The following is a 21,634-nucleotide window of genomic DNA, read 5'->3' as shown; positions in this document are numbered from 1 at the left end:
ATTACACGTACAATTATAAGAGTTCATGCAAACTAGTAACCAATCCTTCCAAAGGAAGAAGTAGAAATAAAAAGGAAGAATGGGGGAGGTTCCAGATTAACCTAAGAAACTAAGAAATAAGATACAAGTTCATAGCATAATCTTAATTGAGTATTTCCCTCTTATATATATAGGAATCTTCATAGGGTTCCAAATGTAATTTGGCATCTTCTCACATAGGTCCTCCAGCTAAGTTATATTCGTAACATAACTTCTATATGCATTTTCCTAATTTGCATACAACGTAACATTTGATTTCACCCTATAATATTTATATACTCCCTCCATCCATGTTTTATGACTTGACATATCTTTTGAGAAGCCATACATAAAATGACCATTTTGTTGTATTACTCTAATTATTATAATAAGTATTCATCTAACTCATTAGAAAATAAATTGAAAATAATCGATACTTAATTATAAGGATAGAATAAGTATTAAAGTAGTAAAATATAAAACATAAATACATGAAGAGGCCAAAGAAGGCTCAACATATACCTATATATACTTAAAAAAAAAATAATTCTGCGAATGAAATATATCTCAATATCCTTGCTAATGTTGCACCTGTTGTATATAATTACAGTAAGTGTACAGTCACTAAAATCTGACCTGTTATCATTGGCAAAATAACAATAATCTGTAATTTAATTTTACTAACCTAATCATGACAAATTTTAATTATATACAGTACTATTATTTATGAATTTTCACCCCTAAACTTGCAAATATATAATAGTATCAGTTATATTGTGTTCGAATGAAGCTAGTAATTTTAATTAAAAACAGATGGAGTAAATAGGAATCCAGTTCCATTTATTATTCAACTGAGCATTAAAACAACATGCATAATACATCTTGTTTGCACCTGCTCGCTCTCGCAAGAAAGTTTAACATCTACGTAATATTCTGATAATCGAATATTACTAACAACTTTAAATTTTGAATCTACTAGTAATTGATAGAAGGTGATGGAAGCACTGAAAGACCCACAACTTGTGCCCATTGTTTCAGCTTCAGCTTCATTGTCTCCTGATCAGCACCTTCACAAACAAAACAAATTATTAGCACGGCTCAAATCGTTGTAATTTGTTTGTTTTACTTGGTTTAATATTTGTATAAGGAAAGTAATTGGAGCATTAATATATATAAATATTTAATTATAAATCAAATTTAAGTAGATTTTATATTTGTATAATAATAAGGAAAGTTATTAAATAAATATAAATATTTAATTAATTAAGAACAAACACTAATTTTTAGGTTGATTTTATAGTTGTACAAGGAAAGTTAAAACCAAAATGAGGTATAGGTCAAGAAATTGAAAGCTCATAAATTTTAAATATTTTTAGCGCAGTTTGGTGTCGATAAATTTCATTTTATTTTACCTGGTTCAACAATGGAGACAGAGGTTTCAACAGATGACGGAGTTTCACCGTCAGAAGTTACCGTCGAAACCGAAGAAGAGGATCGAGATAACTTATTCACAGCATGATAAAGCTCCAAAGCGGGAAAAGCTTTGGTAAGCTTCGGATCCAAATCAGAATTTGAATCGAATCTAAATCCTAATTCAAAACAAGCACGGAGTTCATCGAGATCGTCGTTAGTGATGCTCATTGAACGACGGTAATCTTCATCGGCGCTGAGGCTCAATGAACGGCGTTCATCGGCGCTGAGGCTCAATAAACGGCGTTCATAGGCGCTGAGGCTCAATGAACGGAGTTCATCAGTGTTGAAGCTCAATGAACGGCGTTCATCGGCGTTGCTCAGGCTCATTGAACGGAGTTCATCAGTGTTGAAGCTCAATGAACGGCGTTCATCGGCGTTGCTCAGGCTCATTGAACGGAGTTCATCAGCGTTGAAGCTCAATGAACGGCGTTCATCGCCGTTGCTCAGGCTCATTGAACGGAGTTCATCAGCGTTGAAGCTCAATGAACGGCGTTCATCGCCGTTGCTCAGGCTCATTGAACGGAGTTCATCAGCGTTGAAGCTCAATGAACGGCGTTCATCGCCGTTGCTCAAGCTCATAGAACGGAGTTCATCGGCGATAAAGCTCAATGAACGGCGTTCATCGCCTTTGCTCAAGCTCATTGAACGGAGTTCATCGGCGATGAACCTCAATGAGCGGCGTTCATCAGCGCTGAGGCTCAATGAACGCCGTTCATCGGCGTTGATCCTCAATGAACGGTCTTCATCGCCGTTGCTCAGGCTCAAGTAACGGAGTTCATCGGCGTTGAGGCTCAATGAAAGGCGTTCGGCGGTGAGGAGGCTCAATGAACGGCGTTCGGCGGCGAGACGCTGAAAGTGCTTCTTCTTGCGTTTGAGCCAAACTTCTTCACGTTGAATGTCAGGAGACCATGATTTGTATTTGAATAGAGCGGCCTTTTTGTGCTCCGACATTGGGCCCTACCACAGTGGGGTAAGTAGCGCCGCCGTTTTAGTCTGAATAGGAGACTTGACAATAAAAAAAATATATTATTGCTTCAATATATAAAGAAGGGTGGGGCTGGAGGCTGGGGGTAATTTGGGTCCTATAAACTCCTTACTCATTTTAAGTAACAAATAATGACCAAAAATACCCCTGGTACCAAAGAATAAATTAGGAAGATATTTTGTACCATAATATAATTAATATAATGTACTACGAAGTATAACAAGTTCATAACTTTTATCTTCGTAACTAGTAAGAAACATAATTTATTTTCATATCGAACTTGTGTCAGGACAAGCAAAAGTTTTCTAGAACTTGCTAGGAGATGTTGAAAAACTGTAGAGGAGTTTTGAGGGAGACAAAAACAAGAAGAAATTGGTTAAAACATCTTATGCTGACTTCACTTGGCAAATTGTAGTGTATTTTGCACTTACACATCAGCGCGTTAATAATTTAAATTAATCTGTTCTTTTTCTCATTTTCATCTTCTATTTCTTTTCTACTTTCCAAAATATTTTTAGGTGGGTCCCACTCCCATTTTTTTTACCTTCCTTTTCCATCATGGAAAGTGGAAACTGGTGTTACATTGGAGTAGTATTAATGATAGGCGGATTTGTTTTCGAATGCCTTTGCTAACATGTGTATTATGAAAATCTTACTAAATATTTTTTATCATAAATATTGTAAGAAATTAATTAAAATTCGAGGTATATATTTCAGTCATTACAAGTTTATTCTCTAAGCTCTTCTAATTAAAATTAAAGGTTTTAATCTAATCAAATTCAATAAAAAATAAAAATTCCACACACAAAATTATAGGAGGAAGAGTTTTCTTGATATTTATTTTTGGTACCTATTTATTCTCAACAATGGAAGATATACGAATATAAATAGCCAAGAAAATTTGGATAAGATTGGCAACCGTCAAGCATGAGAAGACATTTTAAAGCCAATCCAACTGTAGTTCTACAATGATCTCAAAATTAATACGGGAATAATAAGTATTGTTGATTAATTGATAAAGTATCTTTTTTGGGTTAGAAAGACACTTATAAAGATGCATTTTGTTTTTTTCGATCCAAGAGTACACTTTCCATCGAGAAACAATATTACGAGTCCTAGACTCCTAGTTCATTACGAGCACAACAAAGAACATGAAATTAATTTTTGAGAGTCCCCTATATGTAAATAATTTAAAATTTTAATTTTAATTATTCTAACCATAATAATTGCAAATCGTTCAATTAGAAATTCGTAAATATATAGCCTCCATTTATATTTCAGGAGTTAACCATTAAATACTTGTGTGTAATTATGTATGTTAAGATCACGTATATTAATCAACAAATTGAAATAGAGTTAGTAACTTAGATGGTGACTCTACTTTGTCAAGTTAGCTTTTCCATGATCATTACTCCCAAAAAAAAAAAAAATTATATCAATTTAATGACATGACATCTGCAAAATTTTCTAAAAAATATTTTTAAAAAATTAAAATTAATATTTAAATTTATTTAGAACCTAAATGATCACAAATCATACTCAATTATTAACACGAGTTACATGACTCGTTTAATGAGTTAACTATATAAAAGATGTTTTAATTTCAATACCATTTAACTAAAAGAGCCCCTTGATTCATTTTCAAACATATCTTTCTCCGCTCCATCACAAGCCTAATTGAATAAATCAGCTTTTACTGTTCTCCGGTCTTTGCTCTTGAAAACCGCTCTTGAGAATCTCTATCTCTTTCTTCAAAACCTCATTCGAAGCCTGTCGTATATTTCCCGCAAGTGATTAATGATGAATAATTAGTTAGTTTGTTTGTTTTTAAGAAAAAGAGATTTCTTTTTTGATAAGAACAAAAATAATAATAATAACAACAACAACAACAACAATTTTAAAAAAAAAAGTTTCAAGATTTGCATAATCAATTTCTAAATTTTTCCACAAATTATGAAACCTAATTTAAGAAAATTGATGGTAAAATGATATTAATCAATTACGTTTAGTACAAATTTAATTAGGTGAGTATATCCCATATTTACATTAGCCCCGAATCGATAGGTGTTGATGTGAAGCCAAAAATACATATTTTTAATTATTATTTGCCTCACATTTATTATTTATATCTGTCCTTTTTGAGCATTAATTTTATGGATTGTGCTAAATAGTGTATTTTATTTGTAGAAGTGAATTGTTGTAAAGTTGAAGAAGTTTGAAGCTAAAACAAATTAAAGATTGAAGATTGAAGAAGGAAATCAAGCAGACAACTTAATGGAATAAATTTAATATAATAATGTATAAAATATAAAGTTGCAAAGTTCAAATTAGGGGTGTGCACTATGCGGATTAAATCAAATAATCAAACCGAATTTTTATTAGGATTGGTTTTTTGGTTTTTCAGATTGGTTTTGGATTAATAAATTACTTTGTTTGGTTTGGTTTCGAATTTTAAAAAATAAAAACTGAAAACCGAAAAAAAATGAATTATCTCTCTCTCTTTCTCTTTCTCTCTCTCTCTCTCCCTATATATATATATATATATATATATATATATATAATGTTTAGGCTTAGAATTAAGTTGGAGTTAACCACTTTTGTCCCTTTTTGGTTATTGCCTTTCATGATGATTACGTTTATATTTTATGTTTGAATTACATCTATAATACGTATATTTATAAGTATTGTGTTTTAAGTTTTACTTATGATTTATATTAGAAAGTATATTTAAGGGATTAAATATTATTACTTTGGTTATATATGTTATTAATTATTGACATAACTGAATAATCAAACCGAAAAAAAGGAACCGAATAGAGGAAAATCAAACCAAACCAAATTTATTTTGGATCGGATTGGGTTACACTTTTACAAAACAAAAAACCGAAAATCCAAACTGAATAGTGTAAAACCAAACCGAAAAACTGAATGCACACCCCTAGTTCAGATAGGAAAAGAGGATGCTTCCACTTGGCAGCAACGGAAGACACCTTCATATTGTTGAAGTCGTGCAGAGGCGGTCAGAGTTCACGCGTAAAAATGGGAAATCCAATTCTATTCGGTTTGGGTTCCTAATTTGATTGGGATTCAATTATTTTATTGAGCGTTTTCTATATCTATAAATAGTCCATAGAAATAATTATTTTGGAGATTAGGCAGAGGTGAAGATCAATTAGAGGGTATCAAAGTATAAAGTCGTCAATACTTTTTAAATTCTTTTCTTTTCTTCTTCTTATTTTCTTAGAGATTAGTAGCTAAAGCCCTTGTTCTGGGGCTGTAGCTACGGATTCAATGTTGATTATTTAAGGTTTTCGAATTAATTCTTGATTGTCATTATAAGTTACTTCTATATTCTTGTTTTAGTATTTTATGCTTGATCACCTTAAGATAAATATATTGTCTAATCTTAAAATCGAGAGAGAAGGGGTTAGATAGACCAGGGAATATAGAGAGCTCGGTACACCCATTAGATTGAGGTGATTAGTGTTCAGGAGTGACGCCCAGACGAACACCTTACTTGGTTACGAAACAGGATGAAATATAAATGTTCGCCAGTTTGTCTATTCATCCCCGTTCAACGATGTAGTTAGATAGCTAATTGGGGTAGGCGACGAGATGTGTGAACCCGGATCATACAATTAACCCTGTAAACCAGTAACTTGACAACTAAAATTAGTTCTTTACCTAAAATATGATACATGAGATCTAATACATGCTGCAACCCTGGGATTTTCCAACTATTGTAAGTAATCTCATTCTTTTATTCTTGCATTCTTTTCTTTTTGATACTCTTAAATAAATAATTTGACCAATATAATTTAGGAAAAATAGTTAATTGACAAGTCCTTTGGGTTCGATAATCTGGTTCTTTTAAGAGCCACTATATTATTTGCGCGACCACGTACACTTGCGTGTGCAATTGGGAGCAACAGGTATCCCAATCCATACTTGCAAGGGCCCTAAAAATTATGCTTATCGAATATCGACCAATTAATTAACACCTAAAATAGTCAAAACTTTTTAAATTGTATTTTGGGTAATGCTAAATGACCAGAAAATTTGATCAGAAAGGCAAGAAACCTAAGTTTCCAAAATTTAATGCTATGTAAATTGTATTTTTAGACTAAAATTATATAAGGTCACAACATTATTTTATACATTAATTTCTCCGATAATGTGTTAAGTCGAACGTATAATATGCTTAATTATTTTCAAGTTTGGATTAGGAAACCGCAAGTGTTTAACAATTGATGTTTTTAGTTTCTCTAGTTAATTAATATCTAAATAGGATTGTAGTGAAAATTATATAGAAATAAGTTTTCTAATTCTAGTTAAACTAGGTTTTACACTAGTATAAATATGGGCGTTAGGTACCTACCTATTTTCTGGACAACTTTAGAATTATTGACTTCCCTTCAAATTAGTATTAGAGGGAAAAAAAATAGAAAATCTCCTCTTCATATTTTTCTCCGGCTGCATTGTTCCAAAATATAAGTATTATCTAGGTATACATACGCCGAGAGATTTCATAAAATCGAAGCTATATTTCATTAGAAAAAATGGAATTTAATCGACTTATCGGAGAAAAGAATAATATGTCGCATAGGATTGACATTATTACCAGCGATGGAACAAAGGACAATGTTAATGTGGATCTGTCATTCCAAAATTTTAATTCGCTACCAACATCGACTGGTTCCAGTATAACACAAAGCGGCCGTCTTCTTTTTCTAGACATTTTTCGCGGTCTCACTGTCGTGTTAATGATATTCGTGGAATATGCTGGCGGAATTTATCCTTCTGTTAATCATTCACCGTGGAATGGTATAACTCTGGCGGATTTTGTTATGCCATTTTTCCTTTTCATTGTTGGAGTATCACTTGCACTCGCGTACAAAAACTTGTCCTGTAGACTGATCGCGACTAGAAAAGCAATCTATCGTGGTATTAAGCTTTTCATCATTGGCCTCTTTCTTCAAGGAGGCTATTTTCATGGTTTCGGAGATTTAACTTATGGTGTAGATATCGTGAACATTAGATGGATGGGCATATTGCAGAGGATTGCAATATCATTTTTGGTAGCATCAATATGTGAAATTTGGCTTCAGGCTACTAATTTTAGAGTCAATTCAGGACGATCTTTACTGAAGAAATATCGTCTTCAATGTGCCATGACTATAATGGTTACTGTTATATACCTTTCGTTGTTCTACGGTTTATATGTACCTGATTGGGAGTATCAGATCTCTTCGTCGAAAACAGAGATTTTCTCAGTGAAATGTGGTGTACGGGGAGATACTGGGCCAGCGTGTAATGCTGTTGGAATGATCAATCGAAAAATACTGGGAATTCGACATTTGTATACCAGGCCTATTTATGGACGATTAAAAGAATGTAGTGTCAATTCCCCTAGCAACGGTCCCCTTCCTCCGAATGCTCCATCTTGGTGTCAAGCCCCATTCGATCCAGAAGGACTATTGAGCTCATTAATGGCGATTGTTACTTGCTTTATTGGTCTACATTACGGGCACGTTATTGTCAATTTCAAAGATCATAAACATAGAATTCAGCAATGGTTGATACCGTCCTCTAGTCTTGTATTATTGGGCGTAGTTTGTGAGTACTGCTTGGGGATGCATTTGAATAAGGCTTTGTATTCTTTCAGTTATATGTGTGTTACTGCTGGTGCTGCTGGATTTCTATTTACTGCAGTGTATGTGATGGTTGATGTATGGGGCTATTCGAAATACTGGACCATAGTACTGAAATGGATGGGAAAGAACGCGTTGCTGATTTATGTTCTTGTATCGTGCAACATTCTGCCTGTAATTTTGCAAGGATTCTATTGGAAGCAGCCTGAAAATAACATTCTTAGGTTGATTGGTATCGGACACTAGAAGTACCGAGGCAAATCTATCCATCTTATGTGCGACATTCTGTTGCATTATTGAAGATGGGTAGTTTTGTTATAACTTTCATTTTTCTTTTACCTCTAAACTAGATATATGCTACACATTTTATTTTATTTTATTTATGTTAATGATACTTTAATAAAGAGGTTTCAAGTTGTAGATCAAAATATAAATTTCCATCAAATTGTTGTTATATTGGCACATCGAAGTGGATGTTTTCCATCAAACTATCTGTACAGAATATTAAGGGCTTATAGGCCCAAAGGTAGTTGCAAGAGTCCAACTGTTCACTAACCCATTTAAATGGCCCAGTAGGAATTTAAGACATGAATCCAACTATATTACCCAAAAGTTCCTTCCATAATTGGTTCTAGGGGTACATGATCGGATTAGTTCGAGTTTTTCAAATATCAAATCAAATCATTTGTGTCAAAATTTTAAATTTATAAATCAAATCAAACTAATAAAACTCGGGTTTTTTTTGGGTTTTTCAAATACCAAACCAAACCATTTGTGTCACATATTTAAATTTTTAAATCAAACCACACTAATAAATCTCAGATTTTTTTCGGGTTTTTGGATTTTTCCGGTAAAGTATTCATACAAACATATAATTAACTTGTACTCCAAATATTTCTTTAGTCCAACCAAAATACAACTATCTAAGGTGTTTCTTAAGAAATTAACATAAAATATGACGAGTGTTAACACTAAAATATTCAATAAAAAATAATAATGAAAATGCATAAAATAAATATTTCAAATTGATAAGTCATATGAAAAATGATCATAATTTAAAAGTACTAAATCATGCTAAAATAAGTCTAATAAGTATTAATTACATGATTAAACATTAAAGAGAAAAATTAAAATTAGGTTATGTATTTTAAATGTCTAAACCAATGTAAAACAAAAGAACAAATATACAATATTATTGTCATTCTTAGTGTTGAATTCATTTATTTTGTTTGCATTAATATTGATTTGATTTTGAATTGAGCTTTATTAGAGTTACTAATATGAGTAATATCTATGGACTATAACATTTATTGGACCATTCAAAATTCAAAGTTTAAAAAAACTTGAAAAAATATGTTAAAAGATAAAAATTATGAAAACGTATAAGTAATATTTAGAAATTACATCAAAGTAAATACTTTAATGTATTAAATAAATTTTAAAAATTATACATATAATGTCGGGTTGGTTTGGTCTTGGGTTGACTTTTTTTAGTTAAAATCAAATCAAGTGTGGTCGGATTTTTTTTTTCCAATACCAAATCAAGTCAACCCAAACCATTAGTCGGGATTTTTTTTTTCGATTTGACTCGGTTTACGGTTTGGTTCGGTTTTGTACACCCCTAATTGGTTCTTCTTCTATTTTTTTTACATTTTTTTTTTACATAAATACACAACTTAATATAACATAATCTCTAAAATTTCCTACTATTTAAATAAATTACAAAATTTCCCTCTCCGATCATCCTTAACCCTCTCAAATACATCCATATCCCTCTCGGATATCATTTGTAATGTATTAGACAATCAAGAAGTATATTTGAAAGCAAGGAAAAATTTGGAATTTTTTTAATTGTGGAAACTTCTGAATAAGATGTAATTAGCCCCCAAATGTATAAAACTTATTTACTTTTTTCCCAAGGGAAAAAAAAAGATAGCTAGCTGCCTCAGCTTTTCTCATCACATTAACTAGGAAGAAACTTCAAATAGATTAAAATAAATAAATATAGGGCAGGTCATCTCTTTCTGAATTGATAAGTTTTTTTATTATTAAATATAGTGGTGATAAACTAAAAGACCAATTTAATATCGTTTGTTAATTAGAGGAATGGGAGAATACCTATTTCTCAACCACATTTTGAGTATTTTATTCTTAGGAAGATGAGATTTTTGCTGCCTTCAATCGTCACTTCAACACTTTCAACAGCCTTAATTGAGATATGGCAGGCACCCTACTCTCCATATTTTCTTTAAATTAGTGGATGGCCACACCTCCATGTTAAAATTTTGCATCATTTTTTAAAAGGCTTAATACATCATTAAATTTATCAGGATATTCCATTTAAATACTTGAATTAGTCTGTTCCATTCGAACACTTACACTTCTAATCAAGTGTTTCAATTAGATACTTTTAATTCAAATTTTGAATAAAAAAATTGCACATGTTTTCATTTCTCTATTAGTAAATAGTTAGAAGTTTAACCTAGAAAATATGTCATTTTCTTTAATTATACACCTCAACTTCAAATGGATAATGATTAGGGTTTTATTTGGCTAACTTAACTACCTAATAAATGAATGAAAACACACATACTATTTTTTATTTTACAAAATTTGAAGCGAAATAAAATTTAATTCGAATGTCTAAATATAATATCCTCACAAATTTATAAGACTGGTTAGATATTACTTTGTAAAGTTTAAAAGTTACTCCAGTTATTTGTTATCAACTTATCACTAGTGTCGGTTAAAATGTGGCATCTTTTTACTTAGATGCCACAAGTTTATTGCACGTTAGGTAAAATATTTTACCATATTTGTGATTTATGACCTGACTAGGATCCACTATATTGTGTCTACTGCACGTTGGCACCACATTCCTCTTTATTTTCACATGCTATGATATGATCTGTTTTTTCTTTTCACAGATTCGTTTTTTAGTATTTAAGTGCAAAGTGGAGTATCAATTACTCTAATGCTGTTGGCCAGTAAAACTTTATTTTAAAGATAAGTAAATGACTGGCTGTCCATTTCTCCACACTCCTAGATGCTAGATGGATTAGAGAAGAGCACACGAATTCAATCAAATTTAATAATTTTAATTCAATTTTCATATTTATTATAAGAAATTCAATAAATATGTATAAATTATTCAGTTTAGAACTTATTAACTTGAAATAATTTGCAGCTCTCGCCGGGATATGGAATATATGTTACCAAATGTTTATCTGTAATACGATGTAGTTGAATTTATCAAAGTAATTTAAGAGCATACGAGTTACATCAATTTTGTAATGAAATGACAAATAATAAGTTATACTAAAGAAAAGTTGAATGAAACTATATCGTTGGATCTAGACGGCTATGTTGACGAGACGTCACACCAGATGATGTACGGTTCCGAAAATGTTGTTCAATACTTTTAAATTAAAGTATGCTCATCAATTGCTCTATGCACGTGTTGACACGCTATTCATCCACTTGAACAAGATCGATATTTCCCTATACACCAAGAAGTTATTTTATACCATTGACCTGCATTAATTTATTTCAATTTTCTTAAGAGAGATTAATGATCGATTCTTTTTGTACAATTCAAAAGCTCAAAAAGAATATTATGAAAATAATTTCGCCCATCTAGCATATGTGAAATTGACTAATAGTACTAGGAAACTACAATGTGAAATTTGAAATACATTTGAATTTCCTTTAATGAAAATAGTCTGAATCAATAAAAAAAAAAAAAAACATATTTATTGAACAAGTGTATTAAATTCAAAAAAGAAATAAACTTTGAAATTATTTCTATTTTACATCAATCTTTTTCCTGACAATAATCTTCTTATACATTTTCAAATACTTTTAAGAAAATTAGTACAGTAGCAAATAGTATCTTTTTATGTAGCTATAGTTTCAATTTTATTTAAAGTATTAAAAAAAATTAAATCAGAATATAATAACTTTAACCCTCGTGCTCTTTTTTTAGACAAAAAGAGTAATAAACAAATCAGCAAGCGTCATCTGTTTCATTGTCGGATAAGCCTGAATTGACGGCACCAATTCTTCCACTTTGATATATCTCATTGGCCAAACTCACATCGAGAATCAAAGCTCTTTCATTGGTCCACGTTTCGATATCAACATCAAAAAGTAGAGATTTTTTTTAGTAATCCTCGAAATTAATTTTTATCGCATTTTCGATTTTATTTGTCACTTTAGATATATCAAGGAAAAATAATATTTATTTCTTCATATTTTCCCCTCAATATTAAATACTTATTTTCAAATCATTTTTTCCAAAGACATCATTTTATAAGGGATAATTTGATAAAATATTTATATCAATAATTACTATCTTAATGGATGTAATACGTAAAGATGAATGAAGGAATATTATATTGCAGTCAGGGGTGGAGCCAGCACTCTGATGAACCCTTTCGTCGGAAAATATTACTATTTATATATGGTTAAAATTATATATATAATACACGTCGAATCCCCTTCGATTAGTTTGTGTGTTTAGTTTTTCAGATTTAAATTCTTTATTAAAAATCTTAACTCCGCCACTAATTGCGGTAAATTATGTTGAAAATATGTTATTACTAATAAAAGAAAGGGAAAAGGCTCAAATATGCCATTGAACTTTCAGAAAAGACTCATTTATGTCATCCGTTAAAAGTTTGGCTCATCTATGCCATTACAGTTTAAGAAAAGGCTCATTCATGCCATTATTTTTTAACAGTGATTTTACAAAACCATTTTTTACACGTGACCAATTATAATTCGACCACATCATTAAAAGAAATAAAAGTGTGTCGCGTAAATTTAGACGATAAAACCAATGAAAAAGAAAAATGAAGAAAGAGGGGCTTTAAAAGAGTGGGTAAGGTGTAAGAAGAGAAGACACTTGTCGACTCCAGCAAGCCCTAAATCAGCGAAGAAGAAGGAGACGACACGCTGCTGCTCTTTCCTTGTTTCTTCCCTTCCATTTCTTCTGCACATACAAGGGTATAATTGTCTCTCCACTTTCTATTTTCTTTTCTCTATCCTAACAACATCTCAACAAATTATCAATCTTTTTTTTTTTTGATTAATAAAGTTGAAATCTTTGTATTAATATGCAGTTTCTCTTATTGATCAAGTATATTTTAAGTATAGATGATGTTGGGTAGATGAATTTTGGTTTTGGGATGGTTAAATCTTGGATCCATTGTATTGAAAGACTGTTTAGTATGTGTTATACTGAATTGAGCTAATACTGATATTGATCTGGGGTTTTTTTCAACTAAAACCAGATATTGATCATGATTTTTTTTTGTTATTCAAAGTTATAGCAGTAAAGTAAGATCTTTAAAGATTGCATCTTTTTCTAGTGGACAGCACAGCTTCAATCTGACTATGAAGACCTAACTTGTCGATAAGCTAGACCTATACTGTGCGTTATTACATTCCATAAATAAACTCGAAAACTCGAGAAATCTGTTGGACAGGTGGATTCACATCTATTACGACCTATATAGTCATCTTTTATGATGTGGTTCATTGGATGTCTTAACCAGATGTCTCGATGTTGAGCCCGGATATGGAAAAATACTTGGTAGGGAGCCATTTTACGCTGCCCAAATACGGATTAGTCAAGCTAAACCCGCAAAAAGAAGTCCTCTGTTGGTGGAGCAGAACAATTTTGTTATCCTTGAGTTTGTAGTTAATATGGTCTATCATAAGTTATCTATGGTTTAATATAGCTCAAGAATGATTTGAATTCTTTGGAGACAGTAATGGAATTGATTTTTGCTTGTTTCTATTATGAAAAAATAATCGTAAAACTTGTCAATTCAATTAGTCCTGTTATTTGTTAATTTGGTGAATATCATGTCTCCTGAATCTATGGGTTTAATTGTTGTACTTCTTGGATTTGACACATCTGTTAAGTTTCCCTTTACCATAGATTTTGAACTTGAAACTTGAAAAATCGAGTTTTTGAAGTTGTGTTTGAACATGTATTTTACTTGAAAAAAATTTGAAGTTATGTGAGTGTAAGTCCAAAAATCCAAAAACTAGTCTGAGTCGGGTTTTGGGACCTTGAAATATTTGAAGATTCAAAATTCATGGCCGAATAGATTTTTGAAGATAAATATTCCAAATTTACTCCTAAAATATATGGTCAAACACTAGCTAAGAAAAGAAAAAGGTTCCAATGGTCAGCTGCCACTGATCTACTTTAACTGCTAAAATTTGTACTAATGAGTCTTTTTTATCAGATATTCAAATACCCTTTGAGATCTAGTAACATGGGATCTTACATGAATTTCAAGAACGTTGCTGACACGCCACAGCTGGAGAGCAACGGGGGGAAGTCAATTGGTAATGGTGATTTCCCTTTGGCTAGGCAATCTTCGATATACTCGTTGACGTTTGATGAGCTTCAAACTACATTTAGTGGCCTTGGAAAAGATTTTGGATCAATAAATATGGAGGAACTGTTGAAAAGCATTTGGACAGCTGAAGAGTCTCAAGCTGTGACATCTTCTACTGGTGGAGAAGGAGATGGGAATGCACCTGTAGGAAATCTACAGAGGCAAGGTTCTTTGACGTTACCTCGGACACTTAGTCAGAAAACTGTTGATGAAGTATGGAGAAACTTTCAAAAAGAAACTACGGTATGTACTAAAGACGGAAGTGACACTGGGAAATCAAACTTTGGGCAGAGGCAGTCTACCTTGGGAGAAATGACATTGGAGGATTTTCTGGTGAAAGCAGGTGTAGTTAGAGAAGATGTGCAATCTACTTCAAACTCAAGTGGTATTACATTTAACAATGGTTTAAGTCAACAGAACAACAACAATGGTTTCAACATAGCATTTCAGCAACCAACTCAAAACACTGGACTGTTGATTAATCAAATTGCAGGCAATAAAATGTTGAATGTGGTTGGTCCCACAGCCTCACAGCAACAACAACCTCAGAAGCAACAGCCTCTTTTCCCCAAGCAAACAACAGTGGCATTTGCATCTCCTTTGCAGTTATCAAATAATGGTCACCTGGCTAGCCCTCGAACAAGGGCTCCTGCTGTTGGAATGTCCAGTCCTTCTGTAAATGCTAATATGGCTCAAGGCGGAGTTATGGGGATGACAGGATTTTATAATGGAGTTTCACCAGCAAAAGGAGGATCCCCTGGAAACGATTTTGTTGCAAGGAGCAATGTGGATACATCGTCTCTTTCACCTTCCCCTTATGCATATAGTGAAGGTGGAAGGGGAAGGAGATCCGGTAGTTCTTTGGAAAAAGTTGTGGAGCGAAGGCGTAGGAGGATGATTAAGAACAGAGAATCTGCAGCTAGATCAAGGGCTCGGAAGCAGGTGAACTCATATGTTGAGCTATTATCTGATGATTTGCAATATTTTCTTGTGCTTCTGATTCTTGAGGACCATTACATTCATAGGATTTACTCTAAACTTCTAATTAATATGACACTTGGTCAACAACTTTGTATAATGAAAATGACTCATGCAATTTTGAGTAAAAGAGCTGAAGATTTTGACAGCATTATCTTGGTGTTTAATGTAGACTTCCTTATCACAATCTTCTTTAATTACTCTTAGATCTAACAATGGCTGATAAATTTTCAAACATTATTACATCTGTTTCAAACAGCTTCCTTATATGCTTTATCAAGCTGATAATCTTAATAACGAGCCCTGATATAGCTGACAGTGTTATTCAGGGATTAAGAAGTTTGCTTGGCAAAGCAAATAATACATCGAGTGTGGTTTAGATTTTAGGATGTGCATGTTTACTCAGTTGCAGCTTTGAATTTTTGTTTCTTTATAACAAAAGTGGGGGATTTTGAGAGTGAGAAAGAGGGAAGTAGTTGGTTACAAACTTTGGTTTCCCATCAATAACAACTTGAATTTGTTAAATGTTTATGTTGTGAATGTAATTCTTAGTTGCACCTTCATCTGGGATATGACAGGCCTATACTTTAGAGTTGGAAGCTGAAGTGGCAAAGCTAAAAAAAATTAATGAAGAGTTGCGGAAGAAACAGGTATGTGTCAAATGACTGGAGATCATAAAATTACTGCAATGGCATTGTGAAGTGTTCATATTGTAACTTTCACTTTTGATTTTTCGTTCAGGCTGAAATTATTGAGAACCAGAAAAATCAGGTACGGAATTCTTTTAGTACTAATAATTGGTCTGAAGGAAGAGTAAAAATAATGTACATGCTTACTAATCAACAAAATGAGCAAAGCTTCCATGAAATGCGCTATGTATGTTTATGTCATCAATTGCCTGAGTGGATGGAGTAATTGCACATTCAGGCTGCGAGACTAAAACATGTTACTCCTATTAGTTAAACGAGGTTGTCTACTGTCTGGTAGATTGCCGGTGTTGCTAACCATTCCATTCTACTGTACAATTGCAGCTAACCGATAAAAGGAATATGCCACGTGGATATAAATTAAGATGCTTGAGAAGGACACTGACAGGACCTTGGTAGAAGAATATGGAGTTGAAGCAAAAATTGCTGAGTACAAGCATAGGCAATAGTTGGGTGGATGGGATTGCTAGTTATGATCTGATTCAGATCTACCTTCGTCACATGTGTGGTAACCTTATGTATGGTAAGGAGATGGTATACCCATTTATGTACATTATGTAAACGATTTGCTTGTATGAATTCCTCTGTGTACTTTTAATTTGCTTCACACATTTTAGTCATAGAGGCACTATGCAAGCAGGATGTATCAGTTCCATAGCTATCTAGGTAAGAGAGACATATTTGGAGGTAGCTTTTCTCTGTAAAAATAATAAGATATCTATGAACCAACAATTCTACTTTCTTATTTACTCTTGCAAGGCTTGCTTCAACTAAATGCAATCAACTCATCTCGTCTCCAAAATGCTCATGAACAAAAATGAATTGTACTCTAGCATTCCTCCTGGATTGTTTATTTCCTTGTACACAGCAAGATCACCAGAGAAGTGAAAAAACAAAACAAATTCATAATGTAATCTATTGTTTAGTACACACCAAGATCACCATTCAACGCACGAGAGCAGCAATTCTCTTTCTGTATGCTCTAAATGGCAAAAATCATGATTCTGGAGGCCAAACTAAACAAAGAAAAGAAACTTGTGGGCTGGGGGTAATATATAGTGTCCAGACGAGACAGAGATGAGGCGAAGAACAATTTGCCCATAACTGGCGTCATTACTTTGATCATCACTCTTTCCAGTGCGACCTGGCCGAGTGATAGTAAATGCCCTATTCCCAGTTAAAGATCTAGTAGGAACTCTGTATAGTAGGTTAGGACTAATCCTGTCAAGAAAAGGGGAAAGTATATAAGTGAATTTATAAGTCATCTTGGGTTGAGATATCCACCCAGTTTGCCCCAATTGCAGATGAACGCTGACTTGGCTATTGCATTGGAATGAGGCGACTACCTTTGGTTTTGGCAGACTTAGGAAAATCTCCTCTCGAGCTTGTTATATCTGCTACCAAGTCATCAAGGACAAGAAAGTTGCCTTTCTTGTAATTGCCGGTGAAGTATGTATGTAATCCATCGATATGAGTTGCCCCTATAACATACTTGGGCACTCTGAAGGTTTCAGGACTGGCATTTCTAGCTCCTAGGGTACTGATAGACAAGACCTTCTGCTACACTCCTTGCCCTTGCATGCCCGAAAAGCTTGCTCACAATAGCCAGTGCAAACTGTATCGCTGTAGCAAGTCCCTGGCATGTGATGAGTTTACCGTCGATAACTACCTGAGCATCATTTACCCCGTCTTTGAGCTTGTCTAAGACAGCAGGATGTGCAGTGGCTTTCTTGTCCTGTTTAAGGAAGTGTGTAAATTGAACTTCTTCTCTCAAAATTAAGACATTCAAATGGTTAACATCATACCTTTATTAACCCCTGTTTCTGCAAGACTGCAGGTGAAGAGCAGATTGCACCAAATATTCTTCCAGCTGACTCTTGTTCCTTAAGCAACTTCTTGAGAATTTTTGACTTGTGCAGCCGTTCAGCCCCGGCAGCTCCTCCCTAGAGAATAAGAACCAATTAATTATCAAAGCAAGTGATGGACCTACAAAAATCAACTCACTTATGAGTTGGTAATAGGTACATTTGCCTAAAATTTTTGGAGAACTCGTGGAAATGCTGGTTAAATAAAAGGACTTAGCCTCACCGGGAGGATAATCAAGTCAAATATGGAGTCAGAAGTAGCATTTATCAACTTGTCTGCAACAATTTTTGTTCCACTTGATGCCAAAACCTGTGCTGATTTTTCCACTGAAGCCACCACAACATTCACCTTTGCTCGTCTTAGAATGTCTATCAAGGTAACCACTTCAATTTCTTCAGACCCGTTGGCTATTGGAATTAGAACCTACAAAATTGTGAAGATGGAGAACATTGACATGTCGCGGGAAATAAATTATTCACACGAAAACATCATTAATCCTAGGACACAAGTACATTCTCTCATCAAGTCAGACAAGAAACTGCGTGTAATTGTTCCTAAAAATAAATATCAAGAACAAATTCCATGTATGCCCCAAGGGTTGATAACATTCACAACAAACCTTGCCCAAAGTCAAAAACAAATTTCACATTAACCAGAGTCACTTGCTAGACATATTCACCTACAAGGTAACAACTGAAGCAGTACCAGCATCAGAGCTGCAAGGCAACACTAATAAATTGATAACCCAAGGTGGGAAGAAAAGAATAAAGAAACCATTTCCTGAATTCCTAACAATGGAAGATGACCACTGACACACCGAGATGTTTTTAGCACAGCATTAAAAACATGAATTTGCATCATCATTATGCCAGAACGATGAATGGATAAGCACCGAATAAGAAAAATGCACATTCATTAAGACCCTTAAACAGTTCCTTCGACATTATGCACAAGATAAAGAACTCATAGGGGTGAGCGCATTGTTACTGAAATTAATTCTGTAATTACAGTTTAAGTTCCAGCTATATAAAGCAAAAACAAGGAAGGCTTACTTGGGGGGTGCGATCAAGAGACCATCCAACTTCATTGAATTCTTGTCTCTTTGGGTCATCACCTGCAGGATTCATCAACTACACAAATGTACGGAAGTTTTATGAGAACAATCAAAGTATAACAAACAACCCAATCAGATAAACGATGTAAGTCAGATACAAACAAATCAAAGGCCAAATAATAATGAAGTGTTCACAAAAGGTTTTTCACAATTGCCAGTTGTGCACAAGCCCTCTGAAATTTAGTTGAATCCTGTTCAATTGAACTTGTAAACTGAGTCAAGAAACAACTTTCTCTTAGCACTCTTTTCAGATTTGATCCCAGAAATAGAACAGAACTCATTTTCCACCTCTCAAGTCAATGCTGGAAGCAATGGGGAAACCACAAATAAGTTGCATCTCTTAGTTAAACATGTCCTCAGAACCTAACTAGCAATAGTTCATGATCGAATTGGTTCCAGTACCTCAGCCCAATACGAACTAGATAGAATGATGACATAACTAAATAACAACCCATGAATGATCCAGTTACCAGTCAGCTCAGTTTTGATATTTTTTTTAAAAAAATTATATGTGAAGAAGAAGGTCTAGAACTAGAAGTTAAGTAAAGAATTAAGAATATCAATAATTCATTCACTCACCAAGAGTTCTCCAATTTCTCTGGCAACAGGCTCGCCAAACAGCTGCTCCACTAAACATATGGCAAACTCAAATGAAGTGCCAGGACCACGACTTGTTGTTAGCTCTCCAGAGACTTGTGTGTTAGTTTTCACCACCCGGAAGGAAGAAATTTTGTCTATAAATGCAGGATGACAAGTGGTCTTGATAGACACTGCATCAATTAACCAAACCAGGAACAAAGACACAGTGCAGAAAGCAAACTCTATAAACTAAATGCAATAGTCACCTGTTTCCTCTTGAGAAGACCCCAAGGCAAAAGAGTGACTGCTGGAGCAGCACATATGGCACCATAAAGTCGCTTCTCCTCAGCTTGCCTGCTTGTGATCTTCTGGAGAACTTCACAGTCTCTTAAACGAGCAGAACCTGGCATTCCTCCCTATATCAAGTCTATACATCAGTTATTAAATTTCCACCTATGACATTGACACAGATATAACTGTGATGAAATAACTGTAAGCTACATTATCAGAGATACAAAATACAAAGTCTATGTAGAGAAAGAAAAATCCCTACAAGGACGAAAGTGCATCAATAGAATCAGCTGGATCATTGTATCACTGTGCTGGCACTTCTTTCACAGTTAAATCAGTTCCAAGTTCATGCATCAATTGTAACAATGCAGCCTCAACTAAATCGAGTTTCATTTCAGTAGATGGGGAAGGACCATTACTACCATGAAATCTAGACTCTTTAAACACACTACTTAAGTATAACCCAATTGCGTGTTTTACACAGAATTTTTAACCAACTCTGCAGCTTAACATGGCATCTCTGATTTGCTTTGTGTTTTGGTAATTCTTGAAGTTGCCAAGTAAAAGAAATATTGAAGTGGAGAAAGGATATGAGTAGTAAAAGAAGCAGTGGAGCTAGTTATACTGACTTTCAAAAAATGCATTTCACGTGAATCTTCACAGCTTGTAACAGATACATATGTATGACGGATATTTCATTTAACAGATCAGATGATATCAACAATACTAAGGGAAAGCTAATACTAACCGGCAATGCAACAAGATCAAATATTTCATTGGAACAAGTAGAGATGAAAGTATCAGCAACTAGCCTAGTGCCTCCATATGCTTCAACCTCCAACTGCTGCTCTACTGATGCCACTGTTACCTCTGCACCAGCCCGGCGCAGAACATCAGCCAATATTACAGCTTCCATTTCTTCTGTGCCAAACCCAATTGGCAGTAGAACCTATAAACGCCTCAAAAATGAAAAGAAAAGGCAAAACTCAATGAACCTCTGTAGTCTATACTAATATCCATTGAATTATTAAATGATAATCAACCAATCAGCTTATATTCTTACATGTATTTCTACTGCACTATTTTTTTTTCAAGTTCCTAATGCAAATCTTTAATTTTACATACGAAGCAAATGAATAAACAAACAAAAAAGACTGAACGGAAAGAATGAAACTCTTCACCTTTTTGGGAGATGCGGAAGCGGCAGTAGTAGTTATTGGGTCTATTGTAGGAGCTGCAGAGAGGGTTTTAGCTGATTTTGAACTGGGTCTTTTCGTATCTGGTGAATTTATCTTCGGTGGGGCTGCAAATTTGACAGACGAAAGTCTTTGGGAAATAGGACTGAAGTAGAAAATTGGAGACTTGGCAGTGGAAACTGAGAACAATGGAGATATGGACTTCATTGTTACTGGTAACAATTTCGATTCTGGTTGCCGGAGATAATGCACTAGTCGCCGGCCGGAATGTGTATGACGACGGAAATACAAGAATTTGGGTGAGGTTAATTGGATAATGTCACGAATTACAAAAAAAAAATAAAAAAAAATCCTTAATAT

The 21,634-nt window shown here is 33.8% G+C and overlaps 4 protein-coding genes across 6 annotated transcripts; 2 read left to right on the top strand and 2 right to left on the bottom strand.

The window, feature by feature from the left end:
* Window positions 1-993: 993 nt before the first annotated feature.
* On the bottom strand, window positions 994-2,442 carry LOC125815069 (uncharacterized). Its single transcript, XM_049494468.1, has 3 exons — window positions 1,982-2,442; window positions 1,431-1,762; window positions 994-1,085 (listed from the first exon to the last, which is right to left on the bottom strand). The coding sequence occupies exons 1-3, from the start codon at window positions 2,440-2,442 to the stop codon at window positions 994-996; spliced, it is 885 nt and encodes a 294-aa protein (XP_049350425.1).
* Window positions 2,443-7,194: 4,752 nt separating this feature from the next.
* LOC125815068 (uncharacterized) lies at window positions 7,195-8,373 on the top strand. Its single transcript, XM_049494467.1, has one exon. The coding sequence runs from the start codon at window positions 7,240-7,242 to the stop codon at window positions 8,371-8,373; it is 1,134 nt and encodes a 377-aa protein (XP_049350424.1). The 5' UTR covers window positions 7,195-7,239.
* A 4,627-nt stretch (window positions 8,374-13,000) lies between these two features.
* Window positions 13,001-16,826, top strand: LOC125815361 (ABSCISIC ACID-INSENSITIVE 5-like protein 7). Its single transcript, XM_049494817.1, has 5 exons — window positions 13,001-13,134; window positions 14,388-15,485; window positions 16,100-16,171; window positions 16,263-16,292; window positions 16,553-16,826. Exons 2-5 carry the CDS (start codon window positions 14,418-14,420, stop codon window positions 16,625-16,627), a joined length of 1,245 nt encoding a protein of 414 aa, XP_049350774.1. The 5' UTR covers window positions 13,001-13,134; window positions 14,388-14,417; the 3' UTR covers window positions 16,628-16,826.
* Window positions 16,827-16,945: 119 nt separating this feature from the next.
* Window positions 16,946-21,578, bottom strand: LOC125815360 (protein DJ-1 homolog C). Of its 3 annotated transcripts, XR_007442168.1 has the most exons (9): window positions 21,260-21,542; window positions 20,827-21,027; window positions 20,054-20,203; window positions 19,788-19,967; window positions 19,147-19,224; window positions 18,317-18,517; window positions 18,034-18,171; window positions 17,575-17,963; window positions 16,946-17,449 (listed from the first exon to the last, which is right to left on the bottom strand). XR_007442168.1 is itself a non-coding variant. In XM_049494815.1 (8 exons), the coding sequence occupies exons 1-8, from the start codon at window positions 21,479-21,481 to the stop codon at window positions 17,754-17,756; spliced, it is 1,380 nt and encodes a 459-aa protein (XP_049350772.1). In that variant the 5' UTR covers window positions 21,482-21,578; the 3' UTR covers window positions 17,539-17,753. The 3 variants fall into 3 exon arrangements, 2 of the variants coding, with proteins under 2 accessions (XP_049350772.1, XP_049350773.1); XM_049494815.1 differs by lacking the exon at window positions 16,946-17,449 and having other exon boundaries at window positions 17,539-17,963; window positions 21,260-21,578; XM_049494816.1 differs by lacking the exons at window positions 16,946-17,449; window positions 21,260-21,542 and having other exon boundaries at window positions 17,539-17,963; window positions 20,054-20,214; window positions 20,827-20,940.
* Window positions 21,579-21,634: the final 56 nt, after the last annotated feature.

This window comes from Solanum verrucosum, unplaced genomic scaffold (assembly GCF_900185275.1).
Source record: "Solanum verrucosum unplaced genomic scaffold, falcon-dt-bn FXZP01000261.1, whole genome shotgun sequence".
NCBI lineage: Eukaryota > Viridiplantae > Streptophyta > Magnoliopsida > Solanales > Solanaceae > Solanum > Solanum verrucosum.
The sequence above is the reverse complement of the archived record's forward strand: the minus strand, read 5'-3'. Positions and strand labels throughout refer to the sequence as shown.